This window comes from Tinamus guttatus, unplaced genomic scaffold, assembly GCF_059628265.1.
Source record: "Tinamus guttatus ecotype Peru unplaced genomic scaffold, ASM5962826v1 Tinamus_guttatus_pri_ptg000397l, whole genome shotgun sequence".
NCBI classification, from domain to species: Eukaryota; Metazoa; Chordata; class Aves; order Tinamiformes; family Tinamidae; genus Tinamus; species Tinamus guttatus.
This window is the reverse complement of record NW_028288931.1, coordinates 2,975,616-2,992,701: the sequence shown is the minus strand read 5'-3', so window position 1 is coordinate 2,992,701 and position 17,086 is coordinate 2,975,616. Positions and strand designations below refer to the sequence as shown.

Sequence of the window (17,086 nt, the reverse complement as noted above, 5' to 3'; positions counted from 1 at the left end):
ATTCGCATATATATTTGGGACATACAAATTTGGGACTTTTTGTTGGTGCACATCACTACTGCCAACACCCTGGGTGGGTATCTTGGGAGCTGGGTCACTTGTGTTGCTATTTGCTTGCCTGCACCAAGGAGCTGCAGCCTTGGAGGACACACAGAAGCAGCTGCAGCAGTGACTGTGCCCTGGTCCAGCGCTTCCTATGGCCATTCCCATCCCTCTGCAGGCCAAGGGCTGCAGGGCACCCAGCGTGGCACTGGGGAACATCTGCCATCCCGTGCCCTGTCAGGATGCCCCACCGCAAGGACACAGCACGTGGTCATATGTGGCATCATGAAAGCCCCAGCAGAAGTGACACTTCATGGCCAAGGATGCCTCTTTCCCAGGTCCATTTCCCCATGAGTCAGTCCCAGGACCAAAGATGCTCATTCAGGGCACGTCACTATACCCTTCCCTCCAGGCCCTCTGCCAGCCCTTGCTCTCATTTCCACCCCTGAAGTCCTTAGTGCAGTTGCCTTATCTTAAAGTACTGAAATGCTTCTGCCAGAGACCAGGAAGAGTTAGTGCCTCATAACCAAACCAAGCACCCCGCCACCGCTCAGGGGCGAGGAGATGCTGGTGGGACCCACCACCCTCCTGCTGGCCCTGTGGGCAAGGACAGCGCTCGCAGCTGTTCTCTGCTTGCCGTAATTACAGCATCAGAGGCTGAACCAACCGGTTCTCTAGCAAGGAGATTCCCTGCAGCTTGGAAGATACAGATATCAAAACACCCCACGGGTTCACCACTCCGGTTTCAGGTGACTCAATAATATTCCACCGTACAGTAATTTCATGTAATTCCTCCTTCAAGCTGAAGAGCTCAATTGATAATGACCACGTATAAAAGCTAATAGCAGTCTGCACCTCCGGGCAACGGCAACAGTTGCTGCACAAGCAGCAGAAGCGTCGCTGGGCCAAGGCTGCAGGAGCTGGAGAGCAGCGCAGCCCCATGTCACTGTGGTCCTCTGCTCAAGATGTGGCCTCTCACACCGTGATGAGGAGGGTGGGCAATGCAAAATAGCAGCCACTGATTGCTACTCGGCACAGCTGCCCATCTCAGTGCCCCTGCCAGGCACCTCCCTGGTCCTGGCCATCCCCTCCCAACGGAGCAATGGGTCTCCAGTCCCATAGGATGGGAATAAATCCCAGAGGAAAGGACTCACCTGCCCAGAGCAGGACCAGGCTGCAGGCAGCCCCAGGGACACCCGTGAGCCCAAGGGCCAGGCAGGCAGGAGCCCAACGGTGCCCGGGCACCCTTGGCTCCGCTGACCTGGAGCGGGAAGCACCGGGAAGCAGGATCGAGCGCACACGGCTCCTCACGCACCCGAGCAGCTGCCCCAATGCACCTTTCTAGGGAAGCGCTAATTTATTATGCGCTGTCGTTAGCTGTGGCAAGGCCTTCATTAGAGCCAGAGCTAAGGTCTGTTTTGGCTGCCTCATCAGCATCAGTGAACTGCGTCCCTGTGAGGTTTGATACAATTTAATTAACCTAATTAAAAGCTCTGATTGCAGAGATGATTGGGGTAGAGCCAGCAGCAACTGCATATTTATAACGAGCTGGAAGGTGTGGGACTGAAGCCAAATGATATGCATCTCTAATGAGCTGGTGCTATTGAAGTGTGGATTCAGAGCACTAACATTTATTTTTGGCAACAACGGCCAGTTTATCTCTGTGAGAGCAGCGACCGTGGCGGGGCCGCACACGGCGGGGAGCTCAGCGCCGCGGGGCCTGGCTCCGGGGCTCCAGGGAACCTCAGCAGCACCAGACCCAGCCACACGGTCCAGAGCCACCCAGGGAGGCTTCTCCAGACCCTCCTGCCCTGTGTCCCCATCCCACTCCTCAGCCCCGTTCCTACCTGACAGCTCCAGGCAACAAAGCAACAGGCCGACACCTGACACTCCTTCCCCTGCTGCTGCTCCAGGGCATTTGAGACTTCTCCTTCCCAGATGATTGTTCTGGTCAGGGCTGGGATTAACACCCACACCTGGCCGGGGCTGGGATTAACACCCACACCTGGCTGAGCCTGGATTAACACTCGCACCAGGCTGGGCCTGGATTAGCACCCACACCTGGGTTCTTCCTGTGGGGTGCTGGTCCACTCGTGGGGCACAGAAACACCTTCCCTGGGGCCTGGGCCACTCTGGAGCTGTCCTGGGGTTGTCGCACACCAGACTTGAACCTCTTGCAAGTGAGACCATCCAAGTGCCAAACAAACCCTCCTGAAAACTGCCCGCAGATTTCCAAGCACCTTATGCAGTCTGGCCATAGGCTTAACTAGATCAAAACCTTACAGACACTTTTTGGTGAAGTGTTGTTGATTGAGGAAGGTCGCAGCAGACCCAGAGGTGCCTTGAACACACTCGCCTAGAGCACCCATGTAAGTACAGGAGGATCCACCAGGTCCTGTGCGCTCCAACCCAACTTCATCCTCCCACAGCCCCAGAAGGGCAGCCCGGCTGCTTGCCAGGACTTGGGCACGTTGCCATCAGGGCCGCGCTACGGAGGGTCCCAAGTAGGAGGGTTGCAGCAAAGCCCTGAGCTCCGCCACAGAGCGAGGCGGGACCCCTGCACCTCTGTGTCCCGACCTGCGGAAGAGCCGGGGGCGCCGGCGGAGGTGGCTGGCAGTGGCCGCGCGTGGTGGCCGATGTGTGACGAGAGCACCGAGGCACAGCTGCGGAGAGGGTCACATTTTTTCAGTCCTGTGTTGCCCCAGCAAACAAATGCCCCAGGACACAGACAATAATGTTTTTGAGACTCCCCATCCCGGGCTCAAACGCTCTTTGTAGTGAACTGACGGCCAACACGTGGCCCCTGGTCTCATGCTGAACTTTTGTGGTCCTGCAGGGAAGAAAAGGCCCTGGTGAGTGCCCACACTGAGCACTTTGTTCTCCCGGGCGTGTATGGGCACTCTCAGCCCGTGCCAGTTCGCTTCATCTGTCCTTGTGAACTTGCCCCGAGAGATAGCATTTCCTTCTGATCCGCTGCCGTCCACCTACAGCGTGGCCCCGCGAATAGCTGTCCCCAAGGCGCCTTTGTCCCCGGGCCGCCGCACAGAGCGGCCGCTGTGCCGGGCGCGCGGCCGCGCCGCGGCCCACTCGCCGTGCCGCGGGCAGGGCCCGGCCCGCGCTGTGCGCGGCATAAAGCCGCTCTTTGGCGTTGCCCGCAGGAATGCGCCTTGGCATCCGCACGCCCGCACGCTGCCCCCGCGCGCGCCCCGCCGCAGGGTCCTGCCGGGCTGCTCCGCACGGGATGGGAAGCCCTGGTGTCCTGCATGAGGGGACGCGAGGTTGCAAAGCTCTGCTTGATGTGACAGCCCCCTCTGCTCGTGCCTCTTCTCCCACCCTTCATGCGCTGCTCCCACAAGCTGCCCAAACTGCCCCTCCACTCCGCACAGGGCTCCAGTTTGGGTAATGTGCACATAAAATGTGCAGGAAATCCCCCAAAGTCGCAGTCGAGGCCCCTGGGGAATGAGGTGCTGCTCTGCTTAGGGCAGGCTGTGACACAGGAATGCTGCTGAGTACCGAGGCAGCTCGTGACAGTGACACGTGCTGCGCGCGGGTGGATGCGGATGTCCCTGTGTTCCCGGGGATGGGGGACATCCGCATCCTGGTGGGAGCGGGAGCTCCACAGCGCGGGCCGGGCGAGCCCAGCGGGAACGGCTGCACCGCAGAGTGTGCGCCTGGGCTCCGGCCAAATTCCTCTGCACCCACTGCTGTGACCGAGTGCGTCACTCAGGTCTTGGCAGCCCGGGACCCGGAGAGGGTCGAGAGGCGATTTCAGACAATCCAACTGCTTTCACTAAATGGGGAAAAACACAGGCTGAGCGGGAGCTGAGGCGGCTGCGGTGCTGCGCCCGGAGCAGGGCTGTCCTGCCAGCTCAGAGCGGTGGCGGCAGCACGTGGACCTCCGTGCCCAGGCTGCGAAACGGCTCCCAGCCCTGCTGCACAAGGCACCGGCCGCCCTGGCACCCGCTTCGTCCTGCGGAGAGGCTGGGAGAGTCTCGGGATGTGGCCGGTGCAAAGTGTCCATGCAGGGCAAAACATCTGCACGTGGCCAGGGGCTGCGACAGCGACGCGCTCGTGCACCGTGAGCTGCCCGCGCGCTGCAACGCCGGCCTGGGGTGAGCAGCCTCGGTGCACCGAGACTCAGACAGAGAACGGCGCCAGCATTTTTCAGGCCAGCTCCTGCAAAATGGTATAAAGGGGCCAGGAGTTTAGCAGCTCCAAATGCTGCAGCTGGACCTGGGGAGAGCTGGTGTGCTCCATGCCCATCCGTGGGACCAGCTGCATGGCAGCAGTGGCATCCGTCGCAGGGCGCCGGAGGAGGCCGTTGTGCTGGGTGGCACTGGGCTCCGTGGCAGGGCCGGGAGCTCCCAGAGCGGAGCGGTTCTTGGGAACTGAACAGGAAAGTCCAGGTGACTCAGTGATTCCTGGCGCACGGAGCAGATGCTGCCAGGCAAAGGCAGCCTGAGAGAGGAGACGGGAACAGGGCAGAACCCAGTGCCGAGGACTCGCGGCGGGGATGTGGGGCTGCCAGCGGTGCACGTGCACCAGACCACGCGGGGAGCGCTGGGCACACACAGGCACTGCAGCCTGTTGAGTTCAGGGTACACGTGGACATGGGGCTGTAGCTTGGGAGCCATCGCGGTGCCACAGGCCCCAGGATCAGCAGGCACTGCCCAGGACACGGAGCTCCGGGCTGGGTGCGCTGCACACAGGGACACGGGGCTGCCCAGCTCTGCTCCCGCGGAGCTTCCCAAACGCTGCCTTTACCAGATCTGCAGGGCACAAGTGCAGGAGCAAGAGCCAGGGAGGGCAACCGCGATGGTGCTGCCGGCAGCATCCATCTGTCCCTACCATGTCTTGTGCTCGAGTGGGAGCAGGGCCCCTGTCCCGCACGCAAGTGGGCACATGCCAGCCGCGTGCAGTGCGGGGCTTGGCTGCAGCCCGGGCAGCTGCGTGGAGAGGAGCTGTGCCAAGCCGTGCTGTGCCGGGCCGTGTTCCCACCACCCCCGCGTCGCTCCGCCGGGATGCACGCGATGCCCGGTGGATCTGGGGCCGCCTCAGGAAAAGGGAAGCGTTCCTGCAGGAAAACAGCTTTCCCCTGCGTGCCCGGGGCAGGGATCGCTGGGAGCCGCGCTCAGAGCTGTGCATCACAGGCACAGGGGACCTGAGGATGTAGCGCCCTAATGTGTCACCGTAGCAGCTGCCCAAAGCGCGGCCTGGCGCAGTGCCCCGGGGAGGCCCCGCGGCGCCCGGCGCTGCCGCCGGCACAGCTCTGCGTCCTGCTCTGCCCAGTGCTGCCATCGGCACGGCTCCGTGTCCTGCTCTGCCCAGTGCTGCCATCGGCACAGCTCCGCGTCCTGCCCGGTGCTGCCGTCGGCACGGCTCCGTGTCCTGCCCTGCCCGGTGCTGCCGTCGGCACGGCTCCGTGTCCTGCTCCGCCGGCGGAGCAGCCCCAGCACCACGCGGCATCACCCCACACGGCCGGCCCTGCAGCGCCCGCGGCTCCTCGTGGTGCTTCAGACTGGAGCCTGCAAGGATCGCCCATCCCAGCATTGGGAGGGGAAGCGATGGTGGATTGGGCTTTCCTGCCACCTCCTGAGGCGGCCCAGACACCATCCCCGTGGAAGGATCCTGTCTCGTCCCATCTTGTTCCATCCCCACAGTCCGCATCCCAGCCTCGAGGCAGGGTCTGGGTCCCATCCCAGGCCACCGCGACAGAGGGGACCGGCGGCAGCTGTGGTGCTGCACCGGGGACAGCTAAAGGGCAGCTCTGTCATTAGCTTAAGCAGAGGTTAGAGGTGATCGATAACAAGGGTTTCATTCCCAATTGATCACCCCTTGCTATTTATTCCTGGCTTTGGCTTTCTGTCCCCTGGTGCTTTTAGCAGCAATAATTAAAGACAGAGCAAGTGTTCGCCAAGCAGAATATCAAACACTGCAGGTTTCAACACAGGGCCCTGTGCTTCTGCCAACACGAACAGGGCAGCTTTGGGCTTTGCACGTGGGGCACCACGGCCACACAGAGGGGTGCTGCAGGAGCAGGCGAAGGGGGTGTATTCTGCTATTTGTAAACCAAGCATGCCTGTTGCTATTGAGAGCAAATAAAGCCATTTTCAGAAAACAAAATGACAAGGATCCTCCCAGTGCTGGTGAAATCCCTCAGTGCTGCTGCAGGTTATGGAAGTGCTGGCTGGGCCGGTTGCTGTGAGGCTGCCGACTGCAGCTCCAGCTCGTGGGACAGCAGCACACGGAGGAGAAGAGACGGAATAAAGACAGGACCCGGCACCGCGGGATTCGCCCTGTGACCCAGAAGGGGCTGCACCTGCACAGCCGCTCACGCTGCCAACGACCCCTCTGCTACCACATCCCTCATCCCTCCTGGATGAGCAGGGACCGACCCGCTGCGACCGGTGGGTGGGAATGGGCCTCACAACGACCCTGATACCAAAAAGCCGCTGTAGTCCTGCTGCTCGAAGGAGCACAGTTACAAAAACGGTTCTCATTGACCTCAAGATGTTAACGGGAGACCTTTGAATAAAACCTAGCAGCTGCAACACTGATTTTTGAGGAAACCTCTGCTGCTGCAGTAGAACCTCCTTCTCTGTCCTGCTGCCACCGCTTCGCCTCCGTTGAAGCTTCTGTGGATTTCCTTGCAAGGGCAGCACCTGCCTGCATCATCTGCATCCTCCTCCATCCCTGCTAAACATGAGCGTGAAAAAGCTTTTCCAGCCTGAAACTGTATGCGCGTCTGTATATAAGTACACAGATATACACAAAATACATAAACAAAACAATTAAATCACCTGGTGCAATCATCAGACTTTTAATAAACCCTTTTGTAAAGGACCACAAAAGATGCAAACACATTGGTCAGCTGCTCTCCTACTTCCCGAAGTTTTGGCTGCCTGAGAATTTAAAACCAGGTGCTGCCTCAGTGCTGCAAATCCACTGGGACTGGCTCTGAGCTCATGGGAATGGAGAACCACAGGGCCAGTTTCTACGAGGGGAAAAAACACCAAGAGCTGTGAAATGCCCCCAGGTTTCCGATACCCATGCCAGGGGCTGGCACGGAGCGGGCGCTTCCCCAGCGCCATGGGCCGCCCTGTGCACAAGCAGCGCTGCCCAGGGGCAGGAACACATGGAAAAACGAGAGAGCTTCGCCGCGTCGGGATGAGCCTGGCCCCTCTGGGGTCGGGCCACAACCCCGCTCCCCGGCACCGCTGCGAGAGCGCTGAGCGCGAGCACACACCGCGCACGAGGCCAGCGTGACATGCACCCCGCACCCAGCACCCCGAGCGCCAACGCCGCGGCACGGAGCAGCCGGGTCTCGCTAGCCCTAACCCAGGAAGAGGGAGCTTTCTTGACCAGGTGCTTCCCTCCGATTGCTGCAGACTGGCCCAAGAGCAGCCGCGGTCCAACGGGGACCATATGCGTGTGTGTGTGTGTTCCCTGTGTGTTCCACGCGCGAGCGCAGCCAGCGCTGGAGGTACCGGCCCTGCACAGTGCCCAGGGCCAGAGTCACTGCCAGCTCAGGGTGCGCTGGCCGTGACGGGCCAATATGAACTGCCCGACAGTAGGAAACAGCCAGAGCCTCTTGGATCTTACTGGAACAAAAGCAGGAAAGGCAGAGCGCCCTGATGAGTACAGCGGCCTCACGGAGCTGAGCAAGTCCCTAGTGCTGCTGGTAGCCAGAGACTACTTGGCTACCAACCAGCTCAGCTCACCCCGATGGTTCCAAAGCGGCGCAAGCGCCAGCAGGGCAGCCGGAGCAGCAGAGTCCACGCCGGCAAAGCCGCGTTGGTACCGGGCTGACCGCAGCCGTGCTCGGTGCAGAACCACGGCTCAACTCGGAGCAAAAGCCCCCCGGGCCGCTCCTTCCATCCCGCCCCACGCGGTCCAGCCTCGGTTCCCCCTCCCCGAACCAGCGCTCGGCCTCATGGCAGGCACCAACCCACGACTGTCGCTTCGGCAAGAAGCGAAACCAGCCCCGCCGTAATCTCTATTTAATCTTTCAGCGAGAGAACTAACACGTTTCAAGCGAGTCAAAGCTGCGGAGCATTTCAGCACTGCGGAAACTAAGTTTCTCCTATTTTGCCGCCCGGCAGCGCCCGATCCGCGCCGCGGGAGGCGGCCGCGCTCCCTCCGCACAGCCCGGCCTCAGCTGCGGACAAGGGGCTCTTTTCTCTTTTAAAGACACTTTTGTTCGCGTCCGATTGTTCTTTTTCTTCCCCTGATGCGCGATTATCACCCAGAGAGTCTTAAAAAAAGGCTGCAGAATTGCAGCATTACCCAACCTTAAAAGCAGCACTATGTGCCTGAAACACACGGAAGAACACACAGTAGCTGAGGAAAAAAAATTAAAATTGAAAACGCAGCATGAAAATATTCACATGATTAGGCTCAAACCTTTGTTTCCATTAATTTATAACCACGCTCCTTTACTTTTTTTTTCCCCCTAAACAGGAGTACCTCACCTAAGCTACTCCATGTGCTCAGCAAGCTGGAAAATAGTAAATATTCGGCAATTACAATATTTCTTTTTTTGAATTCAGGCTCTCTATAGCTCTTCTGTAATTCTGTGCTTTTCTACAAAAATATTCAGTCTTATGAAAAAAACGGAAGAAAGCCGAGTTCCCAGCAAAAACTGTCAAAAACATACAATTCACACCAAATCCTTTAAGGTTTCTTACTATATTCTGTATGCTGAAGAAAGTTACTAATGCATTAATTTGCAGTATTTTCCATCTTATATGTACTGCAAGATGAACATTTCCTTACATATTTGAGCAAACAAAGCATTTAAGGCAATAACTGTTCAAAGTGACTTTTTATTTTAAAGGCTCAAAAAATCACCTCACTAGATTTTGAATGAGAACTAAAACTTTTATCTATTGTACAATAACATTTTAAAAGACGTGGAAATTGCAATAATTTATAACATGATCTCTTGCAAATGCAGTTGCTTAGCAAAGTGTCACACACACACACAAAGGCACAGAGTACAAAAAAAAGGTCAAAGTTGTAGCAAAACAGAATTTTCACGCGTGGATTTTCAAGTGTAAACTATATTTGATATGTAAAAAATATATATGCATATCTGGACCTATATGCAAGAAGCAAGGTTATCACAAAAAAAAAATCATTTAAACCTGCTGTTTCGCAAAATAGAAATTGCACCAAGGTAAGGTAAGGAATCCAGCAAGCACCAAATGCCCGAGACAAATAAGTTCTCCGAAAAAAAGAAGAAAGGAGAGGGAAAAAAAAATCCGGTCGTTCACCCCGCATTCAGCTAAGCAGTTATTTTACTAGCCCAAGAGCTCGCACAGGCACGAGTTTCGGGAAGTTTTCCCGCACATAAAATATTGAAAGAAACAAAGTATCTGAAAAGAAAGGGGAATCCGCACGTGTGACTTCTGCTGAGATTTGCTAAATGAAAAGGGTTTTAAGAGACACAGCTTGAACCCTCTAGAGAATGCAGTAATTAAGTTTTCAGGTTTTCTTTGCATAAACCGCAAAACGCTAGGGCATGATACCACGAAGGGGACACCTGGCGACATCAGAAATAGGCGCGAGGACGGGGAGACTCCTCGGCAGCGCTTGTTGTTGCGGCCCGGGATGCACCAAAGTTTCGGCTCGAGCATGTTCTGCTCACGGCGGGGACCGCGAGAGCTGCGCCACGAGCACCCCCAGCACCACGCGGGCGGCTGTGTCATTTGAGCGATGTCAGTCCGTCTTAAACCCGTTTTTCTTGGCCACTTTACACAGGTGCGGACAGGACACAAGCGCACAAGCCCGAGAGCGGGAGAAGAGCGAGTACCGCGGAGCCGCGGAAGGGCGACGGGGCCCGGCCCGGGGTCGCTCGGGGCAGCGCCGCTGCCGAGACCCGGCCCCGGGCTCCTCCAGCCCGCAAAGACCACACGAGACCGGTTCCTGGGTAAATGGTTTATGTAAGTAATAAAATATTTACTATAACATAAATAGAAACGTACCCTCGCAGTCTACATTTTTTTCCCCCTCAATAAAGATACAAACAAAAACCGAACCCAAAGGGGAGGAACCGAACCTACCAACGGGAGGGCGAGAGCTCCGCGCACGGTTAGCAAATAAATAGAAACGGGCCGGGAGGGAGCCTCGGCGTGTCGTCCGGGCGAGCGGCGGGCCCGGCCGGCGCCGCCGGGGAGGGAATAAATTAGAGCTCGCAAACCTTTGGCTACTGCTGCTGTGTCCGGCAGCCGGCGCCCGGGGCGGGCCAATAAATACGACGGCGGCGCGGGCGGCTCGGCCGGGCCAGTCTGAGGAATAAGTTAGAGCGTGTCCCGCCGCCGGGGCCGCCCGCTCCCGGGGCCGCTCGGTGCGCGGCGGGGCGGCGCAGTCAGTGCACGGCCCCCGGCAGCGCGTGGTGCAGCGGCGACGAGTCCGCCTGTGCGTAAACGTCCTCCATGGGCGGGTGCGGGGCCCCCGCCGGCGTCATGCGCTTCTCCTTCTGCCGCCGGTTGCAGAACCAGACGCGCACCACCTCCTTCTCCAGCTGCAGGGAGTCCGCCAGGGAGGTGATCTCGTGCGCCGAGGGCTTGGGGCACTTGAGGAAGTGGTTCTCCAGGGCGCCCTTGACGCCCACCTCGATGGAGGTGCGCTTCTTGCGCTTCCGGCCTTGCGCCGCGATCTTGTCCAGGCTGGTGGGGCTGCCCGTGCTGGAGTCCGTCTCCTCCAGCCACTTGTTGAGCAGCGGCTTCAGCTTGCACATGTTCTTGAAGCTCAGCTGCAGCGCCTCGAAGCGGCAGATCGTGGTCTGCGAGAAGACGTTGCCGTAGAGGGTGCCGAGCGCCAGCCCCACGTCGGCCTGCGTGAAGCCCAGCTTGATGCGGCGCTGCTTGAACTGCTTGGCGAACTGCTCCAGGTCGTCGGAGCTGGGCGCGTCCTCGTCGGACGGCTCGGGCGGCCCCAGCGGCGGCGGCGGCGAGGCCGCCAGCTCGTGCGCGCCCGCCTCCTCGGCGCCCAGCGCCTCGCGCAGCCCGTGGTGCAGCGCCGGCCCCGGCGGCGCCAGCATCCCGTTGAGCCCCGCGTAGGGCTGCGCGTAGAGCAGCGGCTGCCCCGACGGCGGCGACAGCGGCGGCAGGTGGTGCGCGCCGCCCTGCGCCCAGCCGCCCGCCGCGCCCGCCGCCGCGCCGAGGTGCGCGCGGTGGTGGAAGGCGCCGGGCAGCTCCTCGCGGGGCCCCGCCGCGCCGCCCTTGCCGTGCTCGGCGGGCGGCAGATGCCCTCCGCCGCCGCCGCCGCTGCCCCAGTCCGTGCCGGCGCTGGGCAGCCACTGGTGGTGCGCCAGCCCCACGGCGTGCCCGGCGGCGGGGGCCAGCCCCTGCAGGTACTCGTGGTGCATCATCTTCTGCACCTCGCGGTAGGCGCCCGGGTGCAGGCGGTCGCCGTCGGGGCCCAGCGCGGCGCCGCGCGGCAGGTACTGCGCCGTGGCGGCCATGGCCGTCTGCGCCCGCGCCCCGCGCCGCGCCGCGCTTTAGAGCCGCGCGCCGGGGCGCCCGCTGCCGCGCGCCGGCCCCGCCCCCGCGCCCCATTGGCCCGCCCGCGCCGCCGCCGGACGGCCCCGCCCCGCCCTCGCCATTGGCCGTCTGCCCGCCCCGCGCGCCGCCCCATTGGCCGGCGCGGACGCTGGCGGGGGCGGGGCCGCGGGCGCCCGGCGGCAGCGTGGGCGCTCATTGGACGAGGGCGGTTCATTCATGCCGCGCTGCCACCGGCCACGTGGGCCGGGGCCGCGCGCCCGCTCCCACGCGCGCCGCGCCCGTCCCGCGCCACGCCCACACCCACGCCACGCCCACTTCCACACACCGCGGCCACGCCCACCCTTTCCCACGCCCACCCCCGTGCCGCCCCGCGTGTCGCGGGCCCGCCCGGTGCGAGGCTGCCGGGGCAGAGGGCGGCGGAGGCCGCGAGGGGCGCGGGATGGGGCCCCTCGCCCACACTCCTGCCCCGGCCGCGTCCCTCTGTACCCGGCTTGTGCCACGTCCCACGCACGTGGGTGAGAAAAGGGCAATTTTTGGCTGCAGGAGCACTGGTTGGAAGTTTTTTTTTTTTTTTTTTTTTTTTCAAATATATTGTTTGCAAACCCTTCCCAAGGATTCGGTGACATGCTGCAAAATAGCATACTTGGATAAGAATTTTCGGTGTATTCTTTCCTGACCCTGACTCATATTCATGTCAGCTTTCCACAATGCAGTGCCAGAATATTCAAATTTTTGGTAGCCAATTGCTTTGGATATTTATATCCACTTTAAATGTGCTTAGCTCTAACTTTATGCAAATAAACTGTGTGTAAATCATTAGTAGAAGTTAATCGTTTCCAAAGGCCAAGGACTGGATCTAATTTCAAACTTTTATCTGTTTATCTATTTCAGAATTCACCAAAGGAGAAAATATGTGTGTGATGGCTTAGGGCCCCATCACAGACCATTTAGACAGTAATATTGGTTTATGCCTGATCTAATGATCTTTGCCAACCAAAGCATATTGGGCTTGTTTTGCTCAATAAAAGTCACATTTAAACATTATAGATAGCAGAGAGAGATGAGAAATCCCCCTTCAGCCCCTTCCTCAGCCACCCCATCAGTGGGGACAGACCCCCATGCCCAGGAGCTGTGGGGGAAGCCAAGCACGGACCCGCAGGGAGGGCGATGGGCTCTTTGTGCAGCTGCTGCAGATGTGCCCAGCTGTGCTCCCAGGGGCCTTCCCGCGGGGAGCAGAGCTGCTGGGAACACCCCTGCTATTCCCAGGGCCAGCGCCGAGGCCAAGCACCGGGGAGAGCCCTTGGCCCGGGGGTCCTGCCGGGTCCACGAGGTGCTGCCTCCTGCCCAGCTCCCAGCCCTCTCTGCAGGCAACACAGTGTTTCCCAGAGCCTCTGGAGCTTTGTTCAGATGCCATTCATCAAGGAGGAGAGCACAGGTAATTTAATCTACCACTCTTTGGACAGCTGTAACTTTTTGCATTTTTCAGTAAAAGATCGTTTTACTCTGCTCACCTGGACTTGCAAACACCTTCTTGACTTGGCGAGTGATAATGAACAAGTCGGTGGCTGAATCTACGGTGTTCCTACCCACAGAACCAGAAAGGAAGAGAGAGCAAAGGAGTTGTGGAGAATGGCTAATACACATGTGCCCAGTATGATTAGCTTTATTCATATACAGTTCTGTAATAATTTGAAAATTGTCCAATAATAGTTCTTCATGAGGCCAAAATTGAAACAAAAAATGCTGTTGTAGTCCTTATTGAATCAATGAAGTCTAGCTTAAGCAGTCACTAAATTCCTATTTACACAACAGACCCTAATGGCTCCAAAGGAAGCATTCAAATGTATTCGGCAAATAATCCCTATTTATGAAAGCCCCATAATATGCATTTACATAATCCCCACTTTAAAAAGCGATATCAGCTCTAAAGTTCTCCAGCTCAGAGATATGCCCCAGGGGATTGAAAGAGCCAAGCAAAACACGCGGGAGCGCAGAGTGCACATGCACCAGGGCTAGAAACCAGGACCAGGCAGCAGCGCGGGGCCTGGGCACAGCGCGGCCGTCCTGCTCACAGGCTCCCACTCGAGTCACCTTCTACCTTTTCTAGCTCTTTTCACAAGCAGACGATGGCTTAATCATGCCCGCCCGCTGCCACGAAGAAACAAACGGTCTGTTTTCGTGTCTGGAGCAGTGTGTAACAGCTCTGGAAAGTGGTCAAGTTGGCAGGAAACCAGCGAGTCGCAGGCTTTACTCACACGAAAGAGGACTGGACACTTGCTAATATTTCCATGTGATGGATGGGGCATTTTGCTGTCACAGGTTCTGTCCTTGAGATAAGAAGTATGACAGCGTGCAGATTTGCACCGAGCATGCTAATGTCGCCGAACGGTTTGAATAAAAAGGCAGTTCCTTGCTGTGGAAAACAAGCTGTCCCTGAAAAGTTGCCTGTTGGAAAGAAAGATGCAAATTTTTAATATTGATTTGTTACCTTCTCTCATTTTAGCCAGATAAGCCACTGCACACCACTTGGGAACAGAACGCTGTGACTCCTGCGTGGCGCTGGATGTGCTGCAGCGGCTGCATGATCCCCATGGCCGGCGAAGCAGGGACGGAGGGGAATACTGCAGAAATCATCCGCAAACACGTTCACCGCCTGTACTTTCTTAAGCACTTGTGTCTGCCTCCTTTCAAAATCCTTCATTAGCATATATAAAATACATGAGAATGTGGAATCACAGAAATGCTGGTGTTTTACTTTGAGAGCACCCACATTCCTGTGCTGTGGGGCTCTGTCTGCAAAACCACTGGTAAAAAAGTGCCCCTCAGCCCCAGGCTGCAAGGTTGGGGTATGGTTGGGCTGAGCCCTGGGCAGCAGCTGATGCCCAAGGCACTAAATATTTCACCCCCAAGTGACACAGCAGCCTTCCCATTTCACTGAACATCTCGCTGTGTTCCGAGCTCTGTTCCACCTTAATAACGAATGAGGCTCTTTGCAGTTTACATAAAACAACCACATGAATAAACACTCAGGATAGGAAAGATAAGACCTGGGGATGAGTTTGGTGGGGGTTCAGCATGGAGGATTATGCATGCAGCAGATAGAGGTGTCTACCCTTGTGTTGTCACTTGATCCTGTCAATCTAACACCAACTCTAGCTTGAAGCAGAAGCCATCACACGTTCCCCGGTGTGCAACGAGTCACAGGCTCCTCAGGACCCTCCGTGCCTGGAACTTGCCCAACTCGGGCACTCTCGGACGCTCGTCCCTTGCCGCTGGCCAGCAGTGACTGCAGTCAGAGTGCAGCAACCTGCAAAACCTGGCTGCTGAGCAATGCGGATTACTCGGAAAACAGTTATTTTTATCATTTTCCAAACAGCTTTAGGGTAGGACAGGCGCATTTCTTTATCCTCCCCACTGATTGCTCTGTCAGTACGTGATTCCGGAGGTGGTCTTTCAGCACCGACAGGCAAGGCTTCCCAGGTTGACTCGTGTCATTGGACTATCCAAAATGACATGTGTGGAAGAATATGCAGATGTCAAAAAGCTCCCTGGCCTTTGAGCCTCAGCTGCATGCTTTTTCTCCACAGTTTCTCTGGAAAAGTGTTCCAGGGCCTGAATCCTGTGTTTCAGGCTTCTTGCAGTCACTGTCATTTTGTATCTCTCTCTTCTTTTGCAAACTTTGTCCCATAGCTTAAAAAGCTTTTTTCCTTCCATGTATTTTCTCCCATATTGTATTTATAATCAATATGTATTTATATGGGACATATTATAGCAAATATGTCCTCTCCATGTCTTTGTCTCACTAGGGTCAGCTAGCCAAGGTCCTTTAGTGTCATCTGCCCATGACCAGGTGGTTTTTCCTCAGATTCTGTCCACCCGTCTCTGTGTCTCTCCCAGGGTGATGAGGCCGTCTCAGCCACAGGCGATCACGGTCCCCTGCACGTTCAGTGATGTTTCACCATGGCCTTGCAGCAGCACGAGTGCATCCAGCAGTTGCCTTTGCCTTCTTCCCTGTGGCTCCATGCCAGAAGCGCCGTAATCTGGGATAAAATAAAGATCTAAGACGAATCTCTGCATCATTACCGTCTGGTTAAGTTCCTGTTTAAAGTAGTAGTTCTTGCTCTTATCAGGTATTTGCACTACTGAAATTCATCGCAGTTTTATTACATTTTTATTACTCCAGTTTTCAACTTCATCCTATTCTTCTAATCCTGTTTTGTGAGGCTGATGCCATCAACAATTTTCATTTCTCTGCTCCTCTTTATGAGCCAAGCTGAGTCATGAGAAGTATCAAACGTGGTCAGCTCCAGGACTCATCTTTTTCTGAACAACTGCCCTAGGAGCTTCTCTTTGTGGGTCACTTCCCATCGTTTTTTCTTTGTCTGTCCCTCCCTTTGGCCATTTCCTTACCAATTTAAATTACTCTGCTAAACTCCTTTGGTCCTGTAGAGAGCCCTTGTGCGATTGTTGGTGTCAGCGCTGCAGAAATACGTGATATAGTCATATGTGGAGCATCTCGTCTGAGAGAAAATGATGCAAAGTCTCTTATGAACATAAATAATTTTGAGCTGAGTGCAAAGAGCAAATGCTACATGGGACGAACCTTTCCAAGCATGATGCTGGACCAACTCTATTCACACTATTCCTGTTGGGATAAGGAATGCTGAGGCCGAGGAGCTTGCCCCGTACTTGGCAGGATATTCAGCGTGTGAGTCACGGCTCCGCTGGATCCCTACCAGTCCCTCCACCAGACAGGCTTTGCCTTCATTAACTCTTTCCTGCAGGAGAAGCAGAAGCCAAATAATGACAACTTAGACTTCCCATCCCATTAAACTCCTCTGAGCTACAGGGGAAGAGCCTTAAGATGCTACTCTGATCCTTGTTGCCACTGACGGCAGTAAAAAAACCTCTCCATAGGGTTATATGGGAAGAGGGGTTAATTCCATGCCAGCAGGATGGCTCTGCTCTGCTCCTGGAAGCTGGTCCCCCTTCATTAGCCCCTGCCTTCAGGAGGAATGTGGTCTATAGAGAACGGTCCCGGCTTTTCCCAGCGACACCGAACTGAGGCCATCCTCTTGCTAGACAAACACTGCGGCCACCATCAAGACCCTGGATCTCATCTTAAACATTCATTGTTCTGCTCCTGAAAAAGCTGCGGAAACAGAGTTTAATTGCCCGGATTTTAAAAAAGCTTCCATCAGATCTACAGTGACAGAGGCCAGATCTCCCCTGCACCCTAGTTCCATCTCTGGAAGAGAAACCTTCTCTAGCAGTGACTAATTCACAGCTCCACAAGGCCAGTTTTAAGTAGGCAACTCTTGAGAAATAGCAGTTTTCCCATCTCTTTTTCATAAGCTGTTTGTGTTTCAGAGAAGACAGAGGCCTGAACACAGGTTGTCCCCATCACCCAGGGCCACCCTGATGGCTGGGATGGCAGGAGCAGTTCTGGCTGCTGCAGGAGCAGGTCGGCTGCCACCGCCTGGTGCAACCCGCAGGAATGTCCGTGCACGGGCTCCCATGCTGGATCTGCAATCACA

The 17,086-nt window shown here is 56.7% G+C and overlaps 1 protein-coding gene across 1 annotated transcript; it reads right to left on the bottom strand.

Annotated features, from left to right (window-relative positions):
* Positions 1 to 10,411: 10,411 nt before the first annotated feature.
* POU3F1 (POU class 3 homeobox 1) lies at positions 10,412 to 11,509 on the bottom strand. The gene has a single exon (XM_010223736.2). It carries the CDS (start codon positions 11,507 to 11,509, stop codon positions 10,412 to 10,414), a length of 1,098 nt encoding a protein of 365 aa, XP_010222038.2.
* Positions 11,510 to 17,086: the final 5,577 nt, after the last annotated feature.